The sequence below is a fragment of the Bubalus kerabau genome, chromosome 1, assembly GCF_029407905.1.
Source record: "Bubalus kerabau isolate K-KA32 ecotype Philippines breed swamp buffalo chromosome 1, PCC_UOA_SB_1v2, whole genome shotgun sequence".
NCBI lineage: Eukaryota > Metazoa > Chordata > Mammalia > Artiodactyla > Bovidae > Bubalus > Bubalus kerabau.
The window spans coordinates 166,069,030-166,094,939 of record NC_073624.1 but is presented as its reverse complement, the minus strand read 5'-3'; the positions used below and the strand labels follow the sequence as shown (position 1 = coordinate 166,094,939).

The 25,910-nt window shown below is 47.8% G+C and overlaps 1 protein-coding gene across 5 annotated transcripts in view; it reads left to right on the top strand.

Moving 5' to 3' along the window:
- The window catches only part of ARHGAP22 (Rho GTPase activating protein 22), a 178,193-nt gene that overhangs the window by 50,039 nt on the left and 102,244 nt on the right, over positions 1 to 25,910 (top strand). For all 5 annotated transcript variants that reach the window (XM_055538336.1, XM_055538346.1, XM_055538358.1 and 2 more), the window contains 2 exons: positions 839 to 1,038; positions 22,695 to 22,782. In XM_055538336.1, the coding sequence (XP_055394311.1) occupies positions 839 to 1,038; positions 22,695 to 22,782 (288 nt within the window). The remainder of the gene's footprint in view (positions 1 to 838; positions 1,039 to 22,694; positions 22,783 to 25,910) is intronic.

The window sequence follows — 25,910 nt, the reverse complement described above, 5'->3', positions numbered from 1 at the left end:
CTGAGACAAGAGTCAGGGAGGTATGGGAGGGGCAAGAAATCAGTCACCATGAAAGGCAGTACCAACTCTGGCAGAGTGCTGCCCAGTGGTATGTGCAGGGCAGAAGAGCTCACAGGCCCTCCGAGGCTCTGAGGGAGGAGGGCAGCCCCTTTGTCCTGCCAGGGAGCCATCAACCAGTCACAGCAGGCAAGTGCAGCGGAGGTCCTGCTGGCCAGGCCCAGCCACCAAGATGGTCTCAGGGAAGCAGCGAGGGAGTTTGCCAGTGGGGGTGGGGGCTTCTGGGCAATGGCGATGCCTCCAAAGGAGGGGCACCATGCGGAATCCAGGGAGGGAGTCTGCTGGGGCCAGCTCCCTTGGAGCCTGAGTGACAGGAACCCTGCTGGAAGGTGAGCTCCAGTAGGACCCAGATGGTTATGCTTCTTATTTCGGTGCTTGTTTCTTAATACCTGTAACAGCGACTGGCACATAGTAGATACTGTATGAATATTAGTTGCTGAATTGACGAGTGAGTCATTGAGCACATGGAAAGATGGGTAGATGGATGGATGGATGAGCAAGCCTGGGGAAATGGAGAATCTGGGGTCCCACGGACACAGCAGAAACTAACCAGGAAGCAGGCTGTGTGCTTCCCAAGGTGGATGACCTTTGGCTACAGTGTTAAGGCACCCCAGCCCTTGCCCCTTGCAACCTGAGGAGGAGGCAGGCCAAGCATGGTCACGCCCTGCTGGCTAAAGCTCCCGTAACAGTGGTTACTGGGAGGCTGGGATGCCAGAGTGGGGCAAGGACTGACCAAGGCCTGCCATCCTTCCTGTTCACTGTGTGTGTGCTTGACTTCCAGCCCGCTCCAAAAGCCTGGTGATGGGGGAGCAGAGCCGGAGCCCTGGGCGGCCGCCCTGCCCCCGCAGGCTGGGCCCCGTGCTGAAGGCGGGCTGGCTGAAGAAGCAGAGAAGCATCATGAAGGGCTGGCAGCAGCGCTGGTTCGTGCTGCGTGGGGATCAGCTCTTCTACTACAAGGACAAAGATGAGACCAAGCCCCAGGTGAGAAGCACCATCCCGTGTCCCATGGGCATCATGGTGGGGCTCCAGGGGGCATGGTTAACTGTCTCCAGGAGAGGGGAGAAGGCAGAGAGAGACCCTCCCATCAGCACCTCCACCCTTCAGGCACCAAGCCTGTGACTCCGCTCAGCATGACATTTCACTGGGGTTTCCAAAGTGAGATTTATCCTCAGCTCTCACATTCCTGGGATCACACCTGGTTTTACTGCAACACATCTAGAGCTTCAGTCTTTGAAGTGTTTCCTTCTAATGTTGATAGAGAGCATCCCTGCATGGCTTAAAAAAAAAAAAAAAAAACCACCCAAAGGGTAGTCCAGTAGTTACGAGTCTGTGCTTCCAAAGCAGGGGCCAAAGGTTCAATCCCTCGTCTGGGAACTAAGATCCCACATGTCCTGTGGCATGGCCAGGAAAAAAAAAAAAAATTCTTCTTCATGTCCTTCTCAACCTCTCAGTGCTTCCATGGAGGACACGCAGATTCCACTTCTTCCACTGTGCAGGGAAGCAGGCGCCCAGGCACATCTAATGTCACACTGGAGTCTGGCTCATTCTGAAACCCCTGTGTCAGAGGCCTCTGCTCCTCTGGACGGCTTCTGTTCTCACCGGTGCTTTAAGCTCCACCTTTGGTGCTTACCACGTCTGCCTTTCCACCCAGCTGCACTGAGTTCACTCACTCAGAGCAGCCGCTGGCCTCATCCATCATGGTGTGTCCTGCTCACAGCTGCCCCATGCAGACATCGTAACCAAGTGCTCTGCATGTTGCTGACCAAGGTGGCTGGGCTTGTGGAGCTCAGGCAAGTTAATCCTTGTTATGGGATTCACACAGAGAATTAAAGTCTGGGAGCTACACTTGTTTCTCTTGAGGAAAATGGGGAAGAACTTGAAGGACTTCTCTCAAAGAAAGGCTGCACCTAGTCATTGGTCCAAATTGGAAAGTAAAGCGAGATCACCTTTTTTGGGGTCAGGGATCACAGAATTTTGGGAGGCGGGGAAGGGGCTCTGTGATGGGCAAGATGGAAGGAGGTGCCTGGGCATAGTGCAGGATCTCGTTGACACCACAATGAGAAAATGACCCTCTTTTCTTGGAAAAGTCACTCCTCTTCCACATTTTCTGAGTATGAAGAAGGAATTGTCATATCTTTAACACTTTCCCAATACTTGGGATCCTTCCTTAAAAACATGGAGCTCTGAGAATAGACTTATGGACATGGAGAGAGGGGAGAAGAGGGTGAGATGTATGGAGAGAGTAACATGGAAACTTACACTACCATATGGAAAATAGATAGCCAATGGGAATTTGCTTTGTGGCTCAGGAAACTCAAACGGGGCTCTGAATCAACCTGGAGGGGTGGGATGGGGAGGGGGATGGGAGGGAGGTTCAAAAGGGAAGGGATATATGTATACCTATGGCTGATTCATGTTGAAGTTTGACAGAAAACAACAAAATTCTGTAAAGCAATTATCCTTCAATTAAAAAAATAAATAAAATTTTTAAAAAATGGAGCTCTGAGGGTGGGAAGGAACAGCCCTCATTACAGAGATCTCAGTGACAATAGTCACCAGCTGCAAGTTAGTAACTTTCTGCCTTCACTGTATTTATTCTAGTGGTTAACTTCTGTTTATGGAAAGTTATCCTGATTTCCGTTCGTGAGAGTCCTTACGTGTTTTCCTTTCTGAACTATATCTAAGTTAAAAACAAAAAACCTCGGGCAGCAATGTGAGTGTACTTAATGCTACTAAACTATATGCTTAAAAATTGTTAAAATGGTAAATTATATGTTATGTGCATATATGTGCACACACACAAATAAGCAAGACTTATTTAAGGAAAACTTTTAAATCATTAACAGTAGAGATGAGAGGTAGGGATGACAAAATTCACGAAGGTGGATCTAAGCTAAAGTTTATGGAGCTCTGATCTTGTCCAGCCTCCCAGGCTTTATAAGGGAGGAAAGAAAGGTGGAATGGATCAAATAGGAACTTTGAATTTGATCTGAATTAGGTCAAGTATGCTAACTGAATAACTTGAAACAAGTCAGTTATTTATTTGTTTTGTTTCAGTTTTATCATTACTAAAACAGAGCCATTATTACCTACCTCACAGAGATACACCGAGGATTAGATTATACAACATACACACAACTGAACACAGATCTTAGCACATGGGATACTTAAGGCAGAGTGCCCGATACACCCTCAGCCCTGCCTCCCCAGCTCTGCCGCTCGGCCTGCTCCCCAGATCGGGAACCACACCTCTGGTTTGCCCAACGTTTTCCTTCTCGTCTCTGCTTGTGTGGTGAAGACCAGCCTCCTTTAACAGCATCTCGACTCTCCTGGCTGTCCTGTCAGTGACATGTGCTTCTGATGATGGTGGCCACAAGTGGCCAGGGCCCCTAGCATGTCAGAGCCCTCCTGGCTCAGCCCACAACAGCATCTCCTGGGAGAAATGCACCATGATTCTGGGTGAACTCTGGACTACAGGGACGCACGGAGGTCACCCAGGCTACGTGTGGAGCCCTGCCCCAGGCTTTCCCACACATTCCTCACCATGAGCCTGAGGTGGCCCTTGCCCATCACCACACCTCCACCATGAACTTCCATCCCCCAGATTTCCCAACCTGGACAGTCTTCCCCCTCACCTGTCACCTTTTCCAGAAGTCAATGGCTTCTGGTGGAAACAGTTAACAGAATGGAAGCATTGACATCCCAGTCACCACCTTCTGGACACAGAAGGAGCCCTGGGGTGCCACCAAAACTAAACCAGGGCAGCTGTCACCAGGGAGCCATTGGGTCCCCGAAGGGTGCCAGCATCTCCCAACCGATGCCAGGGTCATGCCCACGGCTCCTCTTTTGGACTCTCCGGGGTCTCAGTGACCCTGCCAGTCCCTCATGGGGGATTATTCTTTTCCGGAATCTCCCCTCCCCAACAAAGCCTGACTTTTCTAGCAGCCCCATTGCTCAGGTTCCCAATCTCAAGGAGACTCTTGGTCAAATTTGACTCATTTACTTTATAGTATGATCTCAAACCTGCATGCCTTCTGGCAAGACAGCCCACAGATTTCCTTTTAATTGCATGAACTACATGTAATGGACTAATTTTCAATATCTGGTTCCTGGAAAATGGGCCCTGCTCCCTGTTCACAGTGACGGAAGTGCCCAGGAGTGAGCTCCCTCCTAACAGATGGTCTGCTGTGTGTCCAGCAGATATAATCGTGGAGAGGGGGGATGTCCAGCTACCCTTGATGCTGCACATGTGCATGATAAGGATCACTCCCAGCCCACCTTCTTGTTCTCTCTCCAGAGCCCTATCCCTTCCACTCTGCCCTTCTCAATGGCAGGAAGGTCAGCAGAGAACATAGAGCGCAGAGCTGGGGAAAATTCAAGATGGCCAAAGAACTGGCTCAGATGGGAACTCAGATGGGAAAACTAGGCTAAGGTGCTTTAAAACTGAGCCTGAAAATGTGGCCCTGTCCCTCCAGCTTTCCCAAACACTTTTCCGTAATAGTTTCCAGCAGACAGATCCTACAGTTTTACTAATAGAAGATTCCAGGTCTTTTCCTGTTAAATGGCTTAAGCTTCTGCGAAATGTTTCTTGCACCATGAAAACTCCTGCCACATTCTTTATTGATCAGCCCAGTCCGTTTCCACTGTTTGAAGATTCACTTAAATTTAGTTATCCCCCTTCTTCCCTGTGGGTTTCTTGGCTTCGAATAGAGATGGAATAGAATAGAAATGGAAAGTATAACTTACAAAACATAAGACGGAAAAAATGTAGCAATGTTAAATGCAATCAGTTCAACAAATGTGTAGAGAATGGAGGGGGCCAGGAAACAAGAGAAAAAGGTAAATAGAAAACAAAAAGTAAATAAATAAGATAGCAAGGAATAGGAACAAATATTTCAGTTGTCATAATAAATATGAATAGGTCAGATTCATCTGTCTCTTAAAAGACAGAAAGTAGATGTCTGGCTTAAAAAAGAGGAGAAAGTAATAACATAATAAACATAAAGGTTGCAAAACAAAACCATGAGGGAAAAAGGTATGCCAGCAAAAAGGAAGCAGATTTAGCAACATTGAAATCAAGTAGAATTCAAGGTGATGGGGAAAAAAAGGAACAAGGAGAAATATTTCATTATAACATAAATAAAAACATAAATATTTCATTATAACATAAATAAAAAGCTATGCCAGCAAAAAGAAAGCAGATTTAGGAACACCAAAATCAAGTAGAAGTCAAGGTGACAGGGAAAAAAAAGGAACAAGGAGAAATATTTCATTATAACATAAATAAAAACCTACTTAGAAAATAGATCAGCTGTGAACTTTTATGCTCTTAATGACATAGCTTTGAAGGATACATAAACAATGAAAAGAATTCTCATTGTTCTCCATTTTTTAAGAAAAATGAAATTATGGAGACTTAAAATAGTGCAAAAGAAAAAAAAGACTTAGAAATTAAGAACAAAGTGGTAGTCAGTGAGGGCACGTATGCAAGAGAGAGAAATCTGCACACACGGAAATAAAACACACACACACTTTGTAACACTTATGTTAATAGAAAATCAAAGCTTGAGTTCAAGCTTCTAGTGAAGGATGACAGACTTTAAAACCCCAGAATTCCAGTATGGAGCACTAAAGGCTCCGGAAGGTGTGGACGCACCTGGATGGAGACGGCAGGGGAGAGCCGGCCACTAGAGGATGCTAGACAACAGGGCTGATTCAGCAGACCCTAGTGCGCTCAATTCCAAGCCAGCACTACAGACAGCACAAAACCGCATCTGGTTTGCAGTGTCTGGTTGTTGGGGGGTGAGGGGGTGGGCCCCTCAGAACACTGGCAGGACCAATTTTCTCTGAAAATGAGGGCAAAAGAAGAGCTCCATACAGGACTGATTGAAAGTCACTTTAAAAAGCAGTTAGGTCCCAGATCTCCCGAACCATTTGGCGCAAAGCGTGACTGCCCTCTTCACTAGGGTATAACTGGGAAGGACGCTGAGGACGCCGGCCTTATCGTTGAGGTGGGGGAGGCACCAGTCTGCGGCAGGAGCCTTAGATGGAGGCGGGCATGCAGACCAGTTGCTTAGCTCTTCCAGTCTTCATCCCACACTTGGCTCCCAGATCCCAGCAGTCAGGAATAGCCCTCAGGAAGGAAATGAAGAATTTCACTGGAAAATCTGATAGGCCAAGAAGAAAAACAAAATGTATTGACAGCAGGGGTCCCCCATGACACAGCCCAGGCAGGTCTCTCTCGTCTCTCTCTCCCTCTCTCTCTCTTTCTCTCTCTCTTTCTCCCTTTCGGCCTGCCATGTAAACATCCCCTGCCTTCCCCTCATACAACGTCCAGTCAGTCGCTTAGAGAGCTATAACTAGTAGGCATGAAGAGCTTTGGGTCACTAGGCACTTAAGGGAAGGATCACATATGAAGGCTGGACAGAAACACAAGAAAGGAACAAAATTAAAAAAGCAACTTGGATGCAATAAAAACTATGCAAGGGGGAGAAAGCGTGTATATAAAACTATCTTTGACATCCTCAGAGAGAGACTATAAAATGGACAGCCAGAGCACAAACCAGCTCCCAGAATTGAGAAATAAAATACCAGAAACAAAAACTCAAATAAATGAAAGCTTGGATGGAAAACGTGACATAATCTCTCAGAAAGAAGAACAGAGAGGAAAAGAGGAAAGACGACTCAGCATCTGAGAAGGAGTTCTAGAAACGAAGAAAAAAGGAATCCTTAGAAAAACTATTCAATTAAGTTAAATTTCCCAGAATGGGAGTGTAAACAGTGGGTGCTGACTGATGAACCCAAAGGCTCTGTGGGGGCAGGAAGTCACGCCGTGGGCAGTAGGGCTGGGAGGGGAGTTACAGAAAGCAAAATTTCAAACTTCCGTGCTGGGAATTCCATAGATAATGCCTAAAAAAAATTTTTTTACACAGAAGTCATTTATTGATTTCATTTTTTTTTTTTTTTTTGGCTGCCCTGCAGCATGTGGGATCAAACCTGCAACCCCTGCAGTAGAAGCAGGGTATCTTAATCACTGGACTGCCAGGGAGCTTCCCAGTCCCTAAATTTTAAGTGAATACATAGTAATATAAGCGTATATTTAGAAATAAACATAAGAAAAGAAAAAACTCACCTAAAAGAGCTGGAAGTGGTGACTAAGATTTGGGCAATAGCAGAACAGGAAGAAATTGCTGCCTTATAATAAGCCTGGCAGAACTACTCGATTCTCTAAAACTATTATGAGATAGAACTCTCACTTAAAAAAAAATAAGGGAAATAAAGCTAAAATAATTTTGGAATTTTCAGAATACGACTACTGCACATCAAAACTGCAGGGTAAGGCTTTGGGGAGAACACGGAGAATGGGGTGATGATCAAAAAACTCGAGATTTATTTGTATTACAGTTGGTGCTTCATATCCATGGGTTCTACAGCTACGAACTTAGCTGAGAGTAAAACTTGTCAGGAAAAAAATTTTCCAGAAGTTTCCAAAAAGCAGTGCTTGAATTTGCTGTACACCAGGAACTATTTACACAGCACTGATATTGTACTAGAGGCGCTTTAAAGAAGTATAGGGAGGATGTGCATGAGCTCTTGTGTCTCCAATATTGGCAGGAGGATTCTTTACCACTGGCGCCATCTGGGAAGCCCCTATATGCAAATACTACACTTTATATAAGGGACTTGAGAATCCAAGGATTTGGATAACTTCACAGGGCGGGCAGCAGTATAGGAACTCTTCCCCACCAGTACTGAGGGGTGATTGCATTTTAATTTCTCACAGGGAGACTATATTTATTTAAGTCCATATTTTAAAATGTTTTAAGTTAAACAAGAAAAGAAAAATGAAAAGCAGAAAAGGAATGCAGCAGGGACACAGCCCCAGACATCTCTCTGCAGATAACGAGAAAGGGGAGCAGCCTAGAGGTCAGACAATGGGCGCCCCCTTCCAGGCAGAGCCGCCAAGCCCAGCCCGCCCCTGCAGAGCTGGCCCTGGCACATTGAAGGTACTTAGAAAATGTTTTAAAATGAACTTGGGGGAGGGGGCGTGAGTCTGGCAGCTCACACCCGGGGAGGAGCCCCGGGTCTCTGAAGCAGGAGTGCGAGGCTCACTGCGTCGGCAGAAACCCATACTCGGCACGTGGCACCAAAAGCTGCATGTGGAGGGCTGGGGGTGCCACGCTCAGACACTGGATCTGTGTTCTGTCAGCACTGAGGGGCTGAGAGCTTTCGGGGCTCAGGCTTAGTTTCTGGTGCTCCAAGAGGAAGGTCATCTACAGCAGCCCAGGCAGGGGTTGGGAGGGCACCGGGCTGGAGGCAGAACCATCAGATGGGGCTGGTGTCCTCGAAAACTTCCAGGTGTTGAATTAAGGGACTGAGGAACCGTGGAAGCAGCAGAAGGCAGAGTATGTGGGAGGTGATGCCTGCATCCGGGGTGGCAGAGTCTCAGACCTACGCCCGGGTAGCGGATGCAGCTGCAGGTTCTAGCAGAGGCAATTTAAACATCACTTTGAGAGCAGGCTGAGGTCTGTTTTGTTTTCCAGGAGCATAAGTAATGGGAGGCTCAGCAGTGGGAGAGAAGATTGATTTAAAGTTTGATTTAATTTAGAGTAAAAAGCTTGGAATTGGGAGGAAGAGAGACAAGATGGATGGGAAAGCAGATGCACTTCTAGGAGCGGACATTAATACTAGGCGATCAGAAACCTGCAGCCTTGAAGAAAGAGAAAACCTCAAGGGAGGAAAGACACCATCTGACCCCAGAGCTTGAAGGTCACGGGGAATGTTCCAACAGGCAGCCAGTCACCCCTTTCCCCCAGGCTTTGTTTACCAGCTTGCGGGTCAAAGACAAAAGCAGTGTTGTCGTGAGCTGGCTGCTTGAGTCCTGGCCCCTGAGAAAGGTGCCTGTGTTGTTTCCATGTTCCCTGTGAGGGAACTGGGGACTGGCATCAGGCCTAGGTTAGTGGGTGTGTTACCACAGCGCCTGAAGTCTGCTTAATGTCTGCCCGCGGAACCTCACAGCTTTGGCTGGCAAGACTCTGCCCTTATCTCAGCTTGATGTGGGGGCAAGGTTAAGATCCCATCAGGCTGGTCTGAGCCACTCTGTGCTCACAGCAAGTCACAGAGCAAGCCATGTGTCAGACGCTCTTTCACAGCCAGACCTTGTAAGGTCAACTCAGCTGGAGGTGACTCAGTACACCCTAGCTGAGCCTCCTTCATCGGTTGTAAACTGTTAGTCAAACCAGCCTAGAGGTCATTGTTGTTATCGTTGTTGCCACTGTTGACATTACTACTGGCATTTTGTAAAAATTTCTCAGCTTCACGTCTTCTCCATTCCAGGCTGTAAACCTCATTCAAGTGGGACCTGTGTCTACCTTTGTTGTTCAGTTGCTAAGTCGTGTCCAGTTCTTTGTGGAAGAGTCGGAAGGACAGGCAGGACAGGCTTCCCTATCCTTCAGTATCTCCCTGAGTTTGCTCAAACTCATGTCCATCGAGTCAGTGATGCCATCCAACCATCTCATCTTCCGTCACCCGCTTGCCTACTTACCGCTTATCTTTTCCCACCGCCTAGCATGGTGCCTGACCCATAACTGGTCAGTAATACTTGATGCTTACGTGAATGAATGAATGAAGAAATGAAGAAATTGACTGAATGTGTGAACACTCTGATCCAGCCTTGTATTAGATCCTTGGTGGGAAAATATTTCATTGTGTTTGTAAAGTGCTCGATAGGTGGCAGGAAACTTATTTTACTGGCTTCACTTATTAGACTGTAAGCTCATCACGGTCAGGGTTTTGTTTGGTTGGTTTTCCCTGTGTCCTCAGTGTCTAGACCGGTGCCTGACTCCTAGTCGATGCTCAATAAATACTTTTTAAAATAATTTCATAATTTCATACTTTTTTACTCTAAATAACATTCATAATTTCCATTGAGCCTCACAGCAACTCTACAAGGGCAGATACAATCCATTTCCATTGTGCAGGTGGAGAAAGTGATGCTCAGAAGGGTGGAATGGAGGCTTTCATACCATGGAAAGAAAACAGTATTTGGAATCAGAGAACCTGGGTTCAAATCCCATTTATACCACCTATGAGTTGTAGGTTTGTGCAGATCATTGTAGCCTTCTTGCTCCCACATTCGGTGTGATATTCTGGGGCTGCCCTGAGGGTTGGACAAATGGCAGCTGGCAGCTGTAGTGACGTCAGTGCTGCCTAAACACTCGGAGACAAGATTCCTGTAACCCTTGGAATGGTATCTAGGATAGAAGTCCTTTAAGGAGGCTTCTAAAATGAAATGTGAAAACAGGTGACAGACCCTGGAAGCACGGACCACCTGAATCCATGAGGCTCCCTGAGAGCCCCTATATTACCTTTTCCAACTGAGTCCAGACCAGTGGGCATCAAGACCATCATGGACACCCAGGTGTCTGGACTTAGCGAGTTATTGAATCCCGCATGACAGAGAATGACAGATTTCCAGATTGTGGCTTACTGGCTAGTAACCAGAGAAGTTATTGCCCTCTCTAAGCCTCAGTTTTCTCTTTGTGAGGTGAGCATACCCACACCTACCTTATAGGGCTACTATGAAAGTAAGATCATGCCCTAGTGGTGAGCTCCTCACCTGGGTGGAACTTACCCAGTGGAGGGTTAGCAATCACCCAGCTTAGTCAAGCAAGAGAAGTCCAGTGGCATGCAGCATGGCCCTGATCTTGGTCCTGCCTTACTTCATGGGTTTAAATCTAAATAAAAGCCAACACTTACATGTGTATGAGCCCAACGAGAAACAAAGTCTCCTTCCTCTCCTCTGCACCTGAGCTGCCCTAGTGATTACTTGACCAATAGAATGAGGCATAAGTGAGGCCATGCAAGTTCTGAGTTCAGTCCTTGAGATACCAAGCAGCTGCTGCTTTTGCTCTGGGAAGCCCTGCCATACTGTGAGGATGCTTGAGTGGACCACACAGTTATGAGAAGACAGACCTCATGGCCCCAAGTGAGACATCCTTGGACATTCTAGCCCGTTCCAATCACCAGCAGCCAGGATGCCCAGGAAACTGAACTCCTACCAGTATGAGAGACAAACTTAATAAATCATTTAGAGAAGAGAAGTCTTGGGAAAGGTACTAGATCAGACCCTGCGTCCTTATGCAAAGAAGACTACATTTATTCTGTGGACCTCCAAAAGCCATAGTCAGGACAAAGAGAATTGCACAGAGGCTACCATGTGCCCCCCAAATATGAAGGATACTTTGTTCTAGTCCCTGATGCTGAATTACCTCCCTAACTGCCCCACAGATCTCGCCACAGCAAATTCCAGATGATCCAGCTGTGCTCGGAAGGAAGCTGCATGTGTGTGAGGGAAGGACAAGGCCCACTCGCCACCTCAGGAGAGCTCAGTAGCTGTTGTGCAGATGTCCTCCGCAGGGCGATAGAAATAACCATGAGCTAATTGCACACTGGTATTAACGTTGCCATTAGTGCTGAGAAGAAAACTTAAACACTAAATGTCTTCTTATTTCAAACGCCCTTGGGGATAATTTCAAATGTTGCTTTTGTGAAGAAGTACTCACTGGAGTCTTATTTTTTCCTAAAAAAAAAAAAAAAAATCATTTCTTTAGGTTCCAATATCAGAAGGCATGGCTTCTCTTTAAGGGATACTTTATATTTTTTGTAGCTATTTGAGAAATGTAACTCTGCTCCACTAACAGATCAAAATGAAAATTCTTGCCGAATAGTTATTTAAAAATCAAACAGAAATGTAGTCAGTAAATTTAGAATTGACTACAGCAGCCACGTCATTTTTGAACAATTTTTAAGCTATTTCATTAAAGTAATTTTTTTCCTGCATCTGACTTGTCAAGGAAAAACATGACCACCCCCAAATATGTGTTCAAGCTTATCTCGTACCATACGGCAGAGGTTCTGAAAGGGACTCCTGGAGTGGCAACCACACGGTACCTTAGGAGTACCTACAACTCGTCATTATACGGTGAGACTCTGCCACTGTTGTGGGGAAGGAAAACCCAGTTATTAAGAAGCCTGATGACTTGCTCAGGAGTATGTAAATCACAGCTGCCAAGTGTCCTGGTTGCCTCTGAATTCTTTTGCACTCAGACTGTCACTGCCTACAGAATGGATCTTCACCTTCTAAAAATGACTTCTATTTTTCCTCCAGTGTGTCTGCCTGTTGGTGGAAATATATAATAAGCTCTCAGGGTCTGCTAATTTAAGTCAGCACGGATATTCGCTTACAGTATTTAAATGCCTTCCACTTAAAATAGATCAATCCTTTGGCTTTCAACTGAACCCAGTTAATTTACAGTAATAGCTGGAAGACTGGTAAATGACTCATTTTGTCAATTACGAGGCCGAAAAACTGAATCAAATACCATGGAGGCAGCATGGAAACCATGTCTTATTCATTGTTTAGATGAGCATAACTTACTTATTGTATTTGGGACATTCTAGCTCCTTCATACATTAGTTGAAGACTGAATTACAGTTTATCAGCAAAATGGAGCTGATTAGGAGTGTTCCTGTTGACTTTGCTGCCTTGCCTTGTCTACTGAGGACAGTGGGCAGGTCTCCTGAATGATCTTTCACAGAGGATTCGGATGGGAGTGTGCCTTCCTCGGCAGAAAGCAGCATGTGCTCTCGGCAGCAGTCTGCTCAGCAAGACAGCCTGGCAGGGATCAGTGCAAAGAAATCTATACTGTGTTTCTCAGGCTAACCTGCTCTCAGCTAAACAGCATAGCAGCCCCTCTCCCAAATGACCGTAGACCCCAGAGCATAGCAATAGCTGCAGGGCCTGGAGAGCAATAAGTTAGAACCAAACCACTTCCAGTCAAGAGGGGGTCCCTCCCATCCAAGGCAAGCACCCAGACCTGGCATGTCCCGACAGTAGGTATTCTGAGCAGAAACAAGCTTCCCAGGGAGTGAGCTCCAAGGCCCAGGCCAACCTGAATGGCAGGGGGAGCCTTAAGGCAGCCTATTCATCATGGGCAGAGAGGCTGGAAGCTGTGTAACCCCAGAAACATGGCAGAGGCAGTGCATGGAAGAGCAGCTCTGTGTTCAGTGCTGTGGGGCGGCCACGTCCCCCGGTCTCCTCACCATGTGGGCAGGGGCCAGGCAGTGCTGCTTATCAAGGGCTCCCGGTTCTGAGGCAGAGGCTTCTCCAAACCTGCCCCGTGGGCTCTGAAGGCCAAGGGCAGAGTTAGCACGTAGGTGCAGCAGAAGTAGAAACCAACACCTGCCTGAGTCTTGGGTCAGAGAATATATTGGAAAGAAGTGACTGACCAGTGAAGTCTCATTCCCTGCTAGAAGGCTCGCAGCTCGTGCCCTCTGATGGCTGCTTCTCTTCTAAATGCATCCGCTTGATTGCAGTGACCAATGCAACCATCACAAGGACACCAGAGAAAACCTCGCACACAAGGTATTTTAAGGAGGCAAAGAGACCTCCCATTTGGTCCATTGAGCCAAGGAGAAACGGGGGCATTTTCACGCTCCCAGGACCTCCACTGCTCAACGGGGATCCTTTACAGGCAGGGCATTCAGCCAGGGACAGCAGGAGCCATCGGCCTTTTTGGATAGTGACCTGTATCCTTACTGGGTTTCCCACGCTTCAGTCTGAAGGGTCAGGGAGGAAGGGGGTTCTCCAGCTGTTGTAGTTGGAGGCCAGAACCCAGACCTTCTGCCATGTCCTGCTCAGCATTTTGACCACAGAGCTAGGCAGATGCCATCTTCCCATGCCCCCAAGGCTGTGTCATAAGTAGATGGATCTGCTCTCTCATTGCTCTTCCTTCCCAACATTCAATCAGAGGAGCAAGAGGATAACTGTTATTAGTTAAGGGGCTTTGCAGAGAAATACAGTGTTTCAATAGTACTATGATATTAAACATTTTATTGTGCCAACTGAGCGGTTTAGGGCAAAATTACCCCAATGTATTTGCTCAGTATATCTCATCAGTTAAACAGAGCTAAATCCTGAAATCCCAGCACCTAAATGCAATAATAGTTTACCTCTTGCTGCGGCAAGTCTGCTGTGGGCCAGACGGCAGCCTCATCCATCTCTGTGGCCTCCGAGGTTGAAGCAGGGACGGAGGGAAGAGAGGAGGCTGGAAGTCACATGCAGTTTGTAAAGCGCCAGGCCTGGAAGTGGATGATGTCACTTCCGCCCAGTCCCGATTGGCCAGAGCCCTGTCACCACCAGAGGGTTTAGGAAGCACCCATGTAAGCATGCTGGCCCTCATCACAAGCATTCATTCCCCTGCGTCTCTAGAAAGCTACTCGGCACCCCAGCGTTGGGCCTGCCACAGTGATGCAGAGGGGCCAGGATACTAAACCTAGTGAGCGCTGGCTTCACACAGACGCCTTGCAACATAGGATCGCACCTTGTTCTCATGAACATGATCACAGCATTAATGACAAGGGCCTGGAGGGTGATTGTGTTGGGACCTCGCGACTGGGTGGGGCCCGAGGTGTCACAGTGCTGGGACGATGGGCACAGCCTCAATCCCACAGCCTCTGGAGTGAGATGGGACTGATTGAAGAAATGTCCCCAGGTGTCCCTTGGGGACAGTCAGGGTTTCATTATTTGGGGCAGAACCTAGATCAGGGTGCTGGAGTGATGCAGAACTAACCACAGGGAAATTCAAGACCATCGAAGGAGGACCCTCCCGCCCTGGGTTGGGAGATGTTGTTGGCTCTGAGGCTGGAGGGTTGCTGAGGGCTTTGCCCAGACCCCAGGCCCTGGGCCCCAGGCTCACCCTTAATCCTAGCTAGGCTTTTGTGGGCTCAGGTCCTGGGGTGGGCAGCCCTCCTGGTGAGGGCTTCAGGGCCTGTGATCATCCAGGGACGTGCAGGAAGCTGGTGCTGAGACCCCAAGCCCCTGCTTTCTGCAAAGCACAGCGCTGTCCCTCCAACACTCTGCCCCAAGGGCACACCTCTCAGGCTGACAGATTCTCTCAGGAGACGAGGTGTGCCCCCACGCGGTGGTGAAGCAGGGCGGGGGCGCGTGGAGCGCAAGTGCATTTGGAGTGCATGGGAGGGGGTGTCACTCTGGAATCTGTTGGAAGAAGCTTCAGGATGAAGTCCTGAGCCAAGAATGAGACCAGACGAGTGACTCATCTCAACTCTTAGGGAGAGAAAGTACCCCAACCAAGAAGCAATTTGTCTCCAACTTTTAGTTTGCCTTTTTAAATATCTACATTTTGGACAGTAATGGACCATGATTACAGGCTTGTGTGATAAGGAGAGGAGAATGGTTCCTTGCTTGGCACTGAAATTCATTCTGATCTGTATTATTTAGAATTTGGAGCAATTCAGTTCTTGGTTGGGTGTCAGAAGATAAAGCTTTCTAAGATTGATCTGAGGCCACAGTCTGAATTACAGGGGATAAAGAACCCCGAGTGGTTACTTTTAAAAATGTGTCTGCAATTTTCCAAGGTTCTGCTGGTAGAAAATCGTATCATGCCACACTTGCTAGGAAGCATTTCAGAAGTTGGTTCTTTAGACAGTGTCCCTCTCTCAAAATGAAGAATGAAGACTTCCCAGAGAACCAGCTTTGATCAATTTAGAGAGAGAACTGGGTTAGAGTGTGAAGATCACAGAACAATTGTGAAGCTCAAAACCCAGACTGGTGGGAGAAGTACAGACACCCCTGGCCCTGCAGGGGGTCCCCCCCAGATTGTCACCCCAAAGTATGAAAGAGGAACCCTGTCCTTCACCATCCTGGGCTTGCTGCGTCTACACTGTACCCTATTCTATGGCACAAGGGATGGTGTTATGCGGGGAGGGGGTTGTTCCTAGGGCCAAACCAAATGAACAGATATAGAGACCAACAGAGATTTTAAAATAATAATTGTGACAAGTACTTGTATTCATTCAGCCTTTAGCACTTTACAAAGCATGAGTTCGGGCGGCCCAGTGAGACACAAAGGACAGAGGCTAATGTGCTCATTGGCACAGGTAAGAAAACCGAGCCTCAGTCCTGGACCTGCTTGAGTCCCACGTTAAGTGGCAACATCACAATAATTATAAAGCCCTATAATTATTTTGGAAAGACCCTGATGCTGGGAAAGATTGGGGGCAGGAGGAGAAGGGGACAGCAGAAGATGAGATGGTCGGATGGCATCACGGACTCGATGGACATGGGTTTGGGTAGACTCCGGCAGTTGGTGATGGACAGGGAGGCCTGGTGTGCTGAGATTCATGGGGTCGCAAAGAGTCGGACACGACTGAGCGACTGAGCTGAACTGATAATTATTTTTCAATGTGTATATGTATTCCTACTCCTGTAAAATGGTTGAAAGCAGACTCCATTCCTTGGCTATATAATAGTTCACAAATTATAACAGCAGCACTTGTTCTCGCCAGGCATCCAGCCTGGTGCGGCGGCTTCAAAACACGCCCCCTAGAGGAGGACGCTGGGCTCGGCTGGCTGCTCAGGCGCTGGACGCCCGGCCGGAGCCCCGGCTGCAAGCTCTCACTAGGGCCACCTCCACCACACGGCCCTCCTGCGCGGCTGCTGCAGTCTGGCTGCACTCCAGGCCCTCTGCTCACTCTGTCCCCTTTGGTTCCCCGAGAAGCCCATTGAACAGAGAGGGAAACTGAGGCTGGGAGAGGTTCCTGAGCAATATTGGTCTGTAGTGGCCCTTTCTTATAATATCCTTGACTGCTTTTATATGCAAGTAATGTTGGCCTCATAAAATACACTGGAAACCATGACTTCTTTTTTTCAGTTTTCAAAAGAGCTTGTGTAGTATTGATGTTATTTCTTCCTTACATATTTGGTAGAATTTGGACTTTTCCTGGTGGAAAATTCCTTCTGAGTTTGGAGTTTTCCTGGTGGGAAGGTTTTTGGCTACAAATTCCATTTCCTTCCCAGGTATGAGGCTACTTAACTATGTCTTGAGAGAACCTCCGTAGTTGGTGTGTTCTTTTATCTACTTCATGTGAACTGCCAAATTTATTAACATAATGTTATTCTTAACATTATCTTATTATTCCTTATATCCTTTTAATAACTGAAGAATCTGTACTGAGGTCACCTCTCTCATTTCCTGGTATTGGCAATTTATCTTCTGTCTGTTTCTTTCTTAGTCTGGCTAGAGACTTATCAATTTTATTGATCATCTCAAAGAACTCACTTTTCGTTTCATTGACTTTATTACTTTTTACTTTTCATTTTCTTTATAGCTACTCTGATCTTTATTTTCTCATTCTTTTACGTTGGGTTTAATGCGCTGTTCTTTGTGTGGTTTCTTTGGTGGACGCTGAGGTCATTGAGGACTTTCATCTTTTCTGATACCAGCATTTAGTGCTGTAATTTACCCCCTAACTACTCCTTTAGAGGCATGTAACACATTTTTAAAATTTTTTATTTTATATTGGAGTATAGCAGATTAACAGTATTGTGATGGATTCAAGTGGACAGCAGAGGGACTCAGCCAAGCACACACGTATCTGTCCTCTCCCAAACTCCCCTCCCATCCAGGCTGCCACATATCATTCAGCAGAGTTCCTTAGACTCTATAGTAGGACCTTGCTGGTTACCTATTTTAAATACGGCAGAGCGCACATGTTGAACCCCCTAACCATCCCCTCTCCCGCATCCTGCCCCCTGGCAACCAGAAGTTTGCTTTGTAAGTCAGTGAGTCATGTAACAAATTTTTATATGTTGTGTTTTCATTTCTATCCAGTTCAAAGTACTTTCTAATATTTCTTTTTGATTTATTTTCTTTGATGTATGAGTTATTCAGAAGTATATTAATTGGTTTCCAAATATTCGAGGATTCTCCAGAAATTTTTCTGTCATTGATTTCTAACGTAATTCCATTGTGGTCAGAGAACATATGTTATATTTTAATTCCTTTTTCCATTTTTTAGGTCATGTCATGGTCGTCTTAGTAAAAGTTTTATGGACATTTGAAAACATATTCTACTGTTGAGGAAGCAGAAATCGGGTCAAATTGGTCAAAACTGTTTTTTCAGGTCATTTATATCCTTACTGACTTTTTTTATCTGCTCATTCTCTAGATTCTTGATAAATAGATAATGACGTTTTTACTATAATTGGGGCTTCCCCGGTGGTTCAGACAGTAATATTTCTATTTTCTATTTCTCCATTAATCTTCATTCCTTTGGTCCTTTTTTCCAATTAATATCATTTTCCTTCTGTCTAACTGTCTTTAACAATTCTTGTAGTATGAGTCTGCTAATGATGCATTATTTCATATTTGTTTTGTATATCTTAAAAGATCTTTACTTAGCCTTTATTTTTGAGGAGTACTTTCTCTGGATTTAGAATATAAAGTGACAGATTTTTTCACTGCCTTCAAAGATGTTGTTCCTGCTGCAGAGTGCTGATGCTCACTTTGGGCTCCTCGGGAGGTCGCGGACGCCCTGGTCCAGAGCGCGGCTTGAGGCGCTGCAGGGCCGCTTGTCCCTGGGGAATGCAGGTGTCGGACGCACAGCAGCTCCGCCAAAACCTGGCTCTCCAGGGCCGGCGTGAAGCTATCGAACCACTTCAACCCTCAGACAGCCTCCGGAGGTGGATGCTATTATTATCCGCATTTTACACATGAGGAAACTCACGTGCAGACTGTTTATGGAAAAGGCACCTTCCTTTGGATGCTTTAAGTTTTGCCCCTAAACACTAGTTCTCAAAGTGTATTCCTGGGAGCCAGCAGCATCAGAAAGCTGGTTGGAAATGCAGATTCTCCTTCTTTTTTTTGGTCAAGCCTCGAGGCTCCTGAGATCTTAGTTCTCCCAGGGAATTGAATGTATGTGAAAGTGCCAAGTACTAACCACCGGGCTGCCAGGAATTCTGAGGGAATTCCTCAGATTCTCCTTCTTTCTCCAAACCTTTGTAATCAGAAACCCCAAGGATGGGCCTATCAGTGCTATTGCTTGCCAGCCAGTCATTAAATATTTCCATTATTAGAATTTAAATCATACAGACCTACAATTAAATAAATTATATTAAAAAAAAGATAATCAGTGGATAAACAAGGTCCTACTGTGTAGCACAGGGAATTATATTCAATATCCTCTAATAAGCTATAATGGAAAACAATATGAAAAAGTGTATATATATATATACACATATATATAAAACTGAATCACTTTGCTGTACATATAAAACTAACATGACATTGTAAATCAACTATACTTCAGTAAAATAAGTTTAAAAAATACCTAAAACAAAAGTAATCAGTCCTCAAAATGTATCACCCCCAATTGTTTGACTTCATTTACTACTATTTGTGCTCAGGGACATCCTTTTGCTGACAAAGGTCCATATAGTCAAAGCTTTGGTTTTTCCAGTGGTCATGTATGGATGTGAGAATTGGACCATAAGGAAGGCTGAGCACCAAAGAATTGATGCTCTCAAACTGTGATGCTGGAGAAGACACTTGAAAATCCCTAGGACAGCAAGGAGATCAAACCAGGAAATCAACCCTGAGTATTCATTGGCAGGACTAATGCTGAAGCTGAAACTCCATACTCTGGCCACCTGGTGTGAAGAGCAGCTCACTGGAAAAGACCCTGATGCTGGGAAGACTAAGGGCAAAACGACAAGGGGCGACAGAGGGCCAGCTGGCTGTGTGGCATCATCGGCTCAGCGGACACGAGTTTGAGCAAACTCAGGGAGACAGTGAAGGACAGGGAAGCCTGGTCTGCTGCAGTTCGTGGGCTCGCAAAGAGTCCAACACGACTTAGCGACCGAGCAGCAACAGGACAGAGCCTGCTGCCCACTGTCCTGTGTGCCTGCCGCCCACTGTCCTGTGTGCCTGCCGCCCACTGTCCTGTGTGTCTGCTGCCCACTGTCCTGTGTGTGGCGGGAGCCCTGCAGTAAGTTTCTTCTCGGAGTCACATTCAATGGTGACATGAAATGGGCCACGGGGAGTAAGTCACAGAAGTGGGCAGACACTACAAATCAGATGGCCTGGTTTGTATCGGAGAGCCTGTTGTTGAACATTTACCACAACACCACCAGACCTAGCACCCTGTTTTAACAAGCCCTGGGCTGACTCTGATGCCTGCTCAAGGTTGACACCCAGCCCAAGAATGCTGGAGGCTTCATACTGACTCTTGTGTATCTGGCATCACAGATATCATGCCGGAAACAGAAAAGCCGGTTCGGAGGCCCCTTCACAGTGACGGGAGCCACACTGGGATTCTGACTGAGCGCTGGCTGGTGAGTCCCAGAGCCTGCTGGCCCTCCAGGCGAGCTTCCTGCGCACAAAGTCAGCGGCAGCTGCTGTCACAAATGTGGAGGGAGAGTCCTCCGGCGTCAGACACCCCGGGGGCACATCCCAACTCACCCTTGCCAGCAGAGGTGCATGGAGACTGGCTACTTCACCTCTCCAACCTCCATCTGCTTGTCCAAGAAAAAGAGAATAGTGCTCACCACTGTGGCACCTCTGGAAAGAGTAAACCCAGCAGTTTAGACAAAAGCCAGGAACAGAGTACAAATTGTGTAAACAGGAGTTGTTGCCGCTTTTCCATTCAGCTGGAGTAGAAGATAATGCCAGTGTCAATACTGATACTCCCGCTTTATGGATGGCAGATATTGAAGCACAGAAGAGAAAAAGCAAAGTGCTCAAAAATTATACCGAGACAGTTACTGAAACAGCTCACACAAGAGACCCTTCCCATTAGCCAGTGATGGATCTCACGCACATTGTGCAGTGAACATGTGCCCCCTTCCTGGGGTTGCGGTCCTGATTTATTCCCACTAGCTCTAGGTTCCCTGGAAAGAAACTGTTAATTCAGTTACAACGATTACCATCTGGTTCTCTGGTTTATTGCTGTAATTTCTCTAAAGCAAGCATCCGTGGGTAAAAATGCCGTTCTGCCTTTACATTGCTTAAATGAGAAAAGGCATCTCTACACGTTCAAGCAGCACAAGACTTCAGCAGCCACGTGGCGCCTCCACGAGTGCGTGCTCAGTCATGTCCGACTCTTTGCAACCCCATGGACTGCAGCCCGTCAGGCTCCTCTATCCATGGAATTCTCCAGGCAAGAATACTGGAATGGGTTGCCATTTCCTCTTCCAAGGGATCTTCCCAACCCAGGGATTGAACCTGCGTCTCCTGCATTGGCAGGCAGATTCTATACCACTGAGCCATCTGGGAAGCCCCCTGGTGGAGCCTCCAGTCACCTTTAAAGCCAGAAATTGCCTGGAAAAGATAGGGGTGGGAAGAAGAGCGCTCTGTGACCACACGTGGGAGTGGGGACTGGAGGCAATCATGTGGGTAAAGCAGGTGACGGTGCCAGTCACCTGGGCAAGTTCAGGGAGGGGTGATGTTCTTCACTCGGCGTGGAACCCTGACACAGAGTAAGAGCTGGGGTTTACTTAGCAAATACACAGCTTTCACTGTGCCAGGTACTCCTCTGAGGCTTCCCAAGTACTAATTCACTTAGTGCTCACAGACAACCTGACAAAGGACTATTATTCTTCTTACTTCTTAGGTAAGGAAATCGGGAGGTTGCGCAGAGAGGTTAAACAATTTGCCTGAGGTCACACAGCCAGGAAGTAGCTGAGCCAGGATTTGAACCCTGGTAGGTGGATTATAGGTATGGAGTTTAAGATGCATTTCCCATGGAGAGAACCAATAATGTGTAGTGAGAGCTGTATGTAGTCTGAGTTGAACGAACCTGAGCCTGAATGAGGGGCCTCAGTGGACATCAGTTGCTAACATCGAGAAAGGGGATGAAGGAGGCCCTGCCGAGCCCGTGTGTGGGGACAGGGTGAGTCAGGTGGTTATAACAGCACCTTGGTGTTTAGAACAGGATTTCTTCAACAGGAATCTGGCACCTCAGTGCCCCTGAGAAGTGGAAGTTACTATCCTGTTGTACAGACATGCAGACTGAGGTTCAGAGAGGTTAAGTAGTCGCCTGAGGTCACCCAGCCTGGAGGTGCAGCACAGGGGCTCAAACCCAACCTGCAGGTCTCTGTATCCCATGCTCTTTCTCTGTGTCTTTCAGCCTGGCTACCAGATTTCAGCATTAGAGAAGAGGGTGGGCCCCGCAGGGCCCCACCCCCTGTAGTATACACACAGGGATATACTGGGCTTGAGGCACAATTTGTGCTGATGCCTTCTGCATGCTAGCTGATGCCATGTAACGGGTAAAGAAATGAAGTCTCACCCAGCCAGGAGGGGGCACAGCTGGGCTCATACAGATCTCTTCCCCCATGTCACCTCCTGGATAGTTACATACAAGAAGCCTTCCTCTCCTGGACTCTCTCGCACCTAAAACCCCTGCCTCCGAAACCTAAAATGGGCACACTGGGACAGGGGATGCCCCCCATCATATGGAGCCTTCTTCCCTGCTACTGATGGGCTCACCAGTCCTTAAGCAGAAGAGTGATAACCCTGGGCAGTCTCCTGTGAGTCAAGTGCCTCTGAGAGTGTTAGAAGGTAGTGCCATTCCACTCGAGTGGGGGCCCCAGGCGGGGCCTCCTCTGTACCCCATCCCTGCCATGGAGAGGAGGCCTGTGCCCTTGCCAACCTGCCCAGCCAGGGCCTGGGGCACTGGGACTCTGACCCTCAGCTTCACCCTCGCCCCAGGACCCTGACCACAGAGGCCCTTTCCCAGCCATCTCATGCTCTCACGCTTGTGTTTTCTCTGTTTAGGGCTTTATTTCTCTGCAAGGGACCCAGGTGACCGAACTGCTTCCTGGCCCTGAGGATCCGGGAAAGCACCTCTTCGAGATCAGCCCAGGTAGGCCTGAGCGCCTTCATCCATGTGCTGGTGCTGGCCCCGGGGGCCCCGGGGGGTGTTGCCTCAGCTCTGGCCTGGGAAGGGCCATCTTTACAACACTCCTCTCTGCACAGACGTGAGCTCCGTCTATAAGCACAATTCAGAAATATCTAGACCATATTGTAAATTTGGGGAGAATTTTGAAAACTCGATCAATTATCTAGGTAGTTAGCATTCGATGAGAGGAAAATGTGGATTTTAAAATTCACAATCAAACAAGAGAGGAAAGCAATCAATGAGGATACCTTAGAGTGAAGGTCCAAACACAATATCTGAGTCACATGAAAATAAGTCCGAGGAAAACCATGAGCACAGGTTTAGAGCATTGACATAAGCTCTATCATGAACCCCAGAACAGAACTGAGATGTAGGGAAATAATTTAACTCAAAGAACTGCTATTATGTTTGCAGTTACAAAGCAGGTTTTAAAAGTTCCCAATTTTAAAATGTGACTCTTACTAAGTAAATGCGTCTTGCCAATGAATCAGTCTGTTTACAGAAGGGCCAGCTCCTACAGCGAGGTGGCGTTTTACTAAGCTTGACCTATCCTGGAGGCAGAGCCTCAGACGAGGAAGCTGAGCGAGGTTTCCGGAGATGAAAGCACAAAGCGCCGGGAAAGGAGCAGGAAGAGGGACGAGCCGGCAGGGCGCGCTAGTGAGCTAGCGAAGCACCCGGGCTCAGCTCCAACGGAAGGATTCAGAGTGTTTCACCCAAGGAGTGAGGGGGCTGGGGGTTTCCCCGCCAGCTCCCACCAGCCATTCGCTGACAGCTGCCCCATGGGGGGCTGGCTCTGGCATTTCCGGCCTGCCCTGCACTTGGCCAAGTTCCCTGCTTTCAGAAAAAGTCTTCAGGCGAAGTTGCAGGTGCTTAAGGAAAGAGGCCGCCAGCGCGGATGGGAACGACTGAGTGTTGGGGGGGTCTGGGCAGGGCACCAAGAGCATCAGTTACAGGCAGCTCATCGTCACATCCTCTCATGCGCCATCTGGATTTTGACTTTCTTCTGGGAAGTCGTGGCTGTGGACCGAGTGTGCTAGAGCCTCACTGGCATCTGAGCCAGTACACGTACTGGCCCAGAGCGGCATGGCCACCCAACCCCTCTGACGAAGTGACCTGGCCACAGGACAGGTCAGCCCAGGCACACCTCAGCCCAGCAAGCTATGGCACATTAGGAATGGAAGTGAATGAATCCAAGCCTGGGACGAAGTGTGTTCATCTTTGCTCTGTCCATATTGGGAGCTCCAGGACAGTCTGCAGGTTAAGTGTAGGGAGACCCTCCCAACTGCATGCTCCATGTTGAAAATTCAAGTACCCATGGTTTCATTTGACTATTTCATCTACTGCAAGAATCTTGATGCTGAAAGTGCACGTTGGAAGGTGGCAACAGAGGGATCCCAGGGTATGGAGTGGAAAATAGAGGCTTGGTTGACTATGGAACGGGAGTAGAGAAGGTACCTTCTGCTGAGAAGGTAGAGAAGAAATGAAAGAGAGCACTGAGGTGGGCAGGGCCCCAAGTTTGAGGGAGGAGGAGCTGGACACATGGAAGGAAGGCTTGGGGCAGGGGCCAGGGGCCTGGGCCTGGGAGTTGGAGAGGAGTGAGGTGAGGCCAGAACCAAAAGGTAGAGGTCAATACGCACCACCATAAATTCAGAAAGACCCTGGGCATGCACCCCAAGGACCAGATGGGAATGATCACAGGTGTGCATGCTCTTTATCTGGTCAGAGCCGCTTACAAAGATTTCTTGGACTCTGTGGAGGAGAAGACTATTTGCCATGTAAGGTAACATATTCACCTTAGGGATGATTGACCTTAGGGTTCTAGGGATTAGAATGTGGACACCTTTGTGGGGCCATTATTCTGCTGCCACAATACTCAAGACATCCCACTAAGGTAAGGGGTACTTCCATGCCTAGTCTATCAGAAAGGACACTGGGGATTAAAAGGGATGGTCACTTGCCCAACAACACACAGCTGGATGGCAGTGGGGTCAAGACTTGCACAGTCTGACTTCCAAAGTCCTCCAACACAGGCACCTCGTACAGGTCTGGTATCTTCCCTACCTGGGCCGGAGCGGTCCAGGGAGGGAATCAAGGCTCCCCACACTCCTTTATCCCAAGCACAGCAGTGTTCGAAGCACCGGATATATGCAGGTTCCAAGCTCTGCCTGCCTGCCTCTGTCCTCTTGCCTTTGAACTTGCAGCCACTCCTGAAGGCCTGGAACGACTGTGAGGGAAGCCGTGAGACCACTCGGGGAAAGCGGATCAGGTGGTAGGCGGTGAGGGGTCCACACAGCCTTTGGGGAGAGCCGAAAAGGAAAGACTCGATCACCTCGGCTGGATGCATTTTTCTGGCCTGGGAGAGCCAGGCAGCGGTGCGCGTCCGCCACACCCAGCACCCCAGAGGGAGGGAGACTTGACAACTCTTGGACACGTGACAGAAACACAGGAATGAAAATGCATGAGATCAGTCACATGAATTTTAAGTCATCTGTGCTCTTCCACGGTATTAAAAAAAAATCACAACCTTTCATCAAGATAGAATTTAAAATGAGGAAAAGTTATACTGTGAGCGCCATCTAGTGGAGAGACGTGCCAATTCTATGCCGGCTGCGCGTTCCTCCAGCTCTTCTCCAGCCAGCCCCGGGCCCTCTCAGCCAGGCAGCACCTCTGATTCTTGACAGGCCCTAAATAGTGGGGCTGCAGCTTGAGCCACTTCTAGCCACAGAAACCCGATCTCCACCGGCACTCCAAGGCTGGGTTCTGGGTCAGGCCTGAAGGAGTCAGGCCCCCGGAAGGGGCTGGGATTCAAGGACCCTAGGTCTCCTTCCCACCTGGACCTCTTCTCCAGCCCTCTCAGCCTTTTGAGAGCTGTCTGCCCTTTGTGGACTTGATCCTGTTGGCCTACCAGGCATCTGGCCATAGGCCAAACACAGGCCTGCCTCCGAATCTTCAGGGTAGAGTAAGGAGGAGAGGCCTGCTGAGGTGCTCTGGACAAAAAGCTGCTGAACACACAAGATGCTTGTGTTGGCAGCCTGAGTTAGGTGATCCGTAAAGCAGTGGAGCTTGCTGCTAACACCCTTCTTCTGGTATGA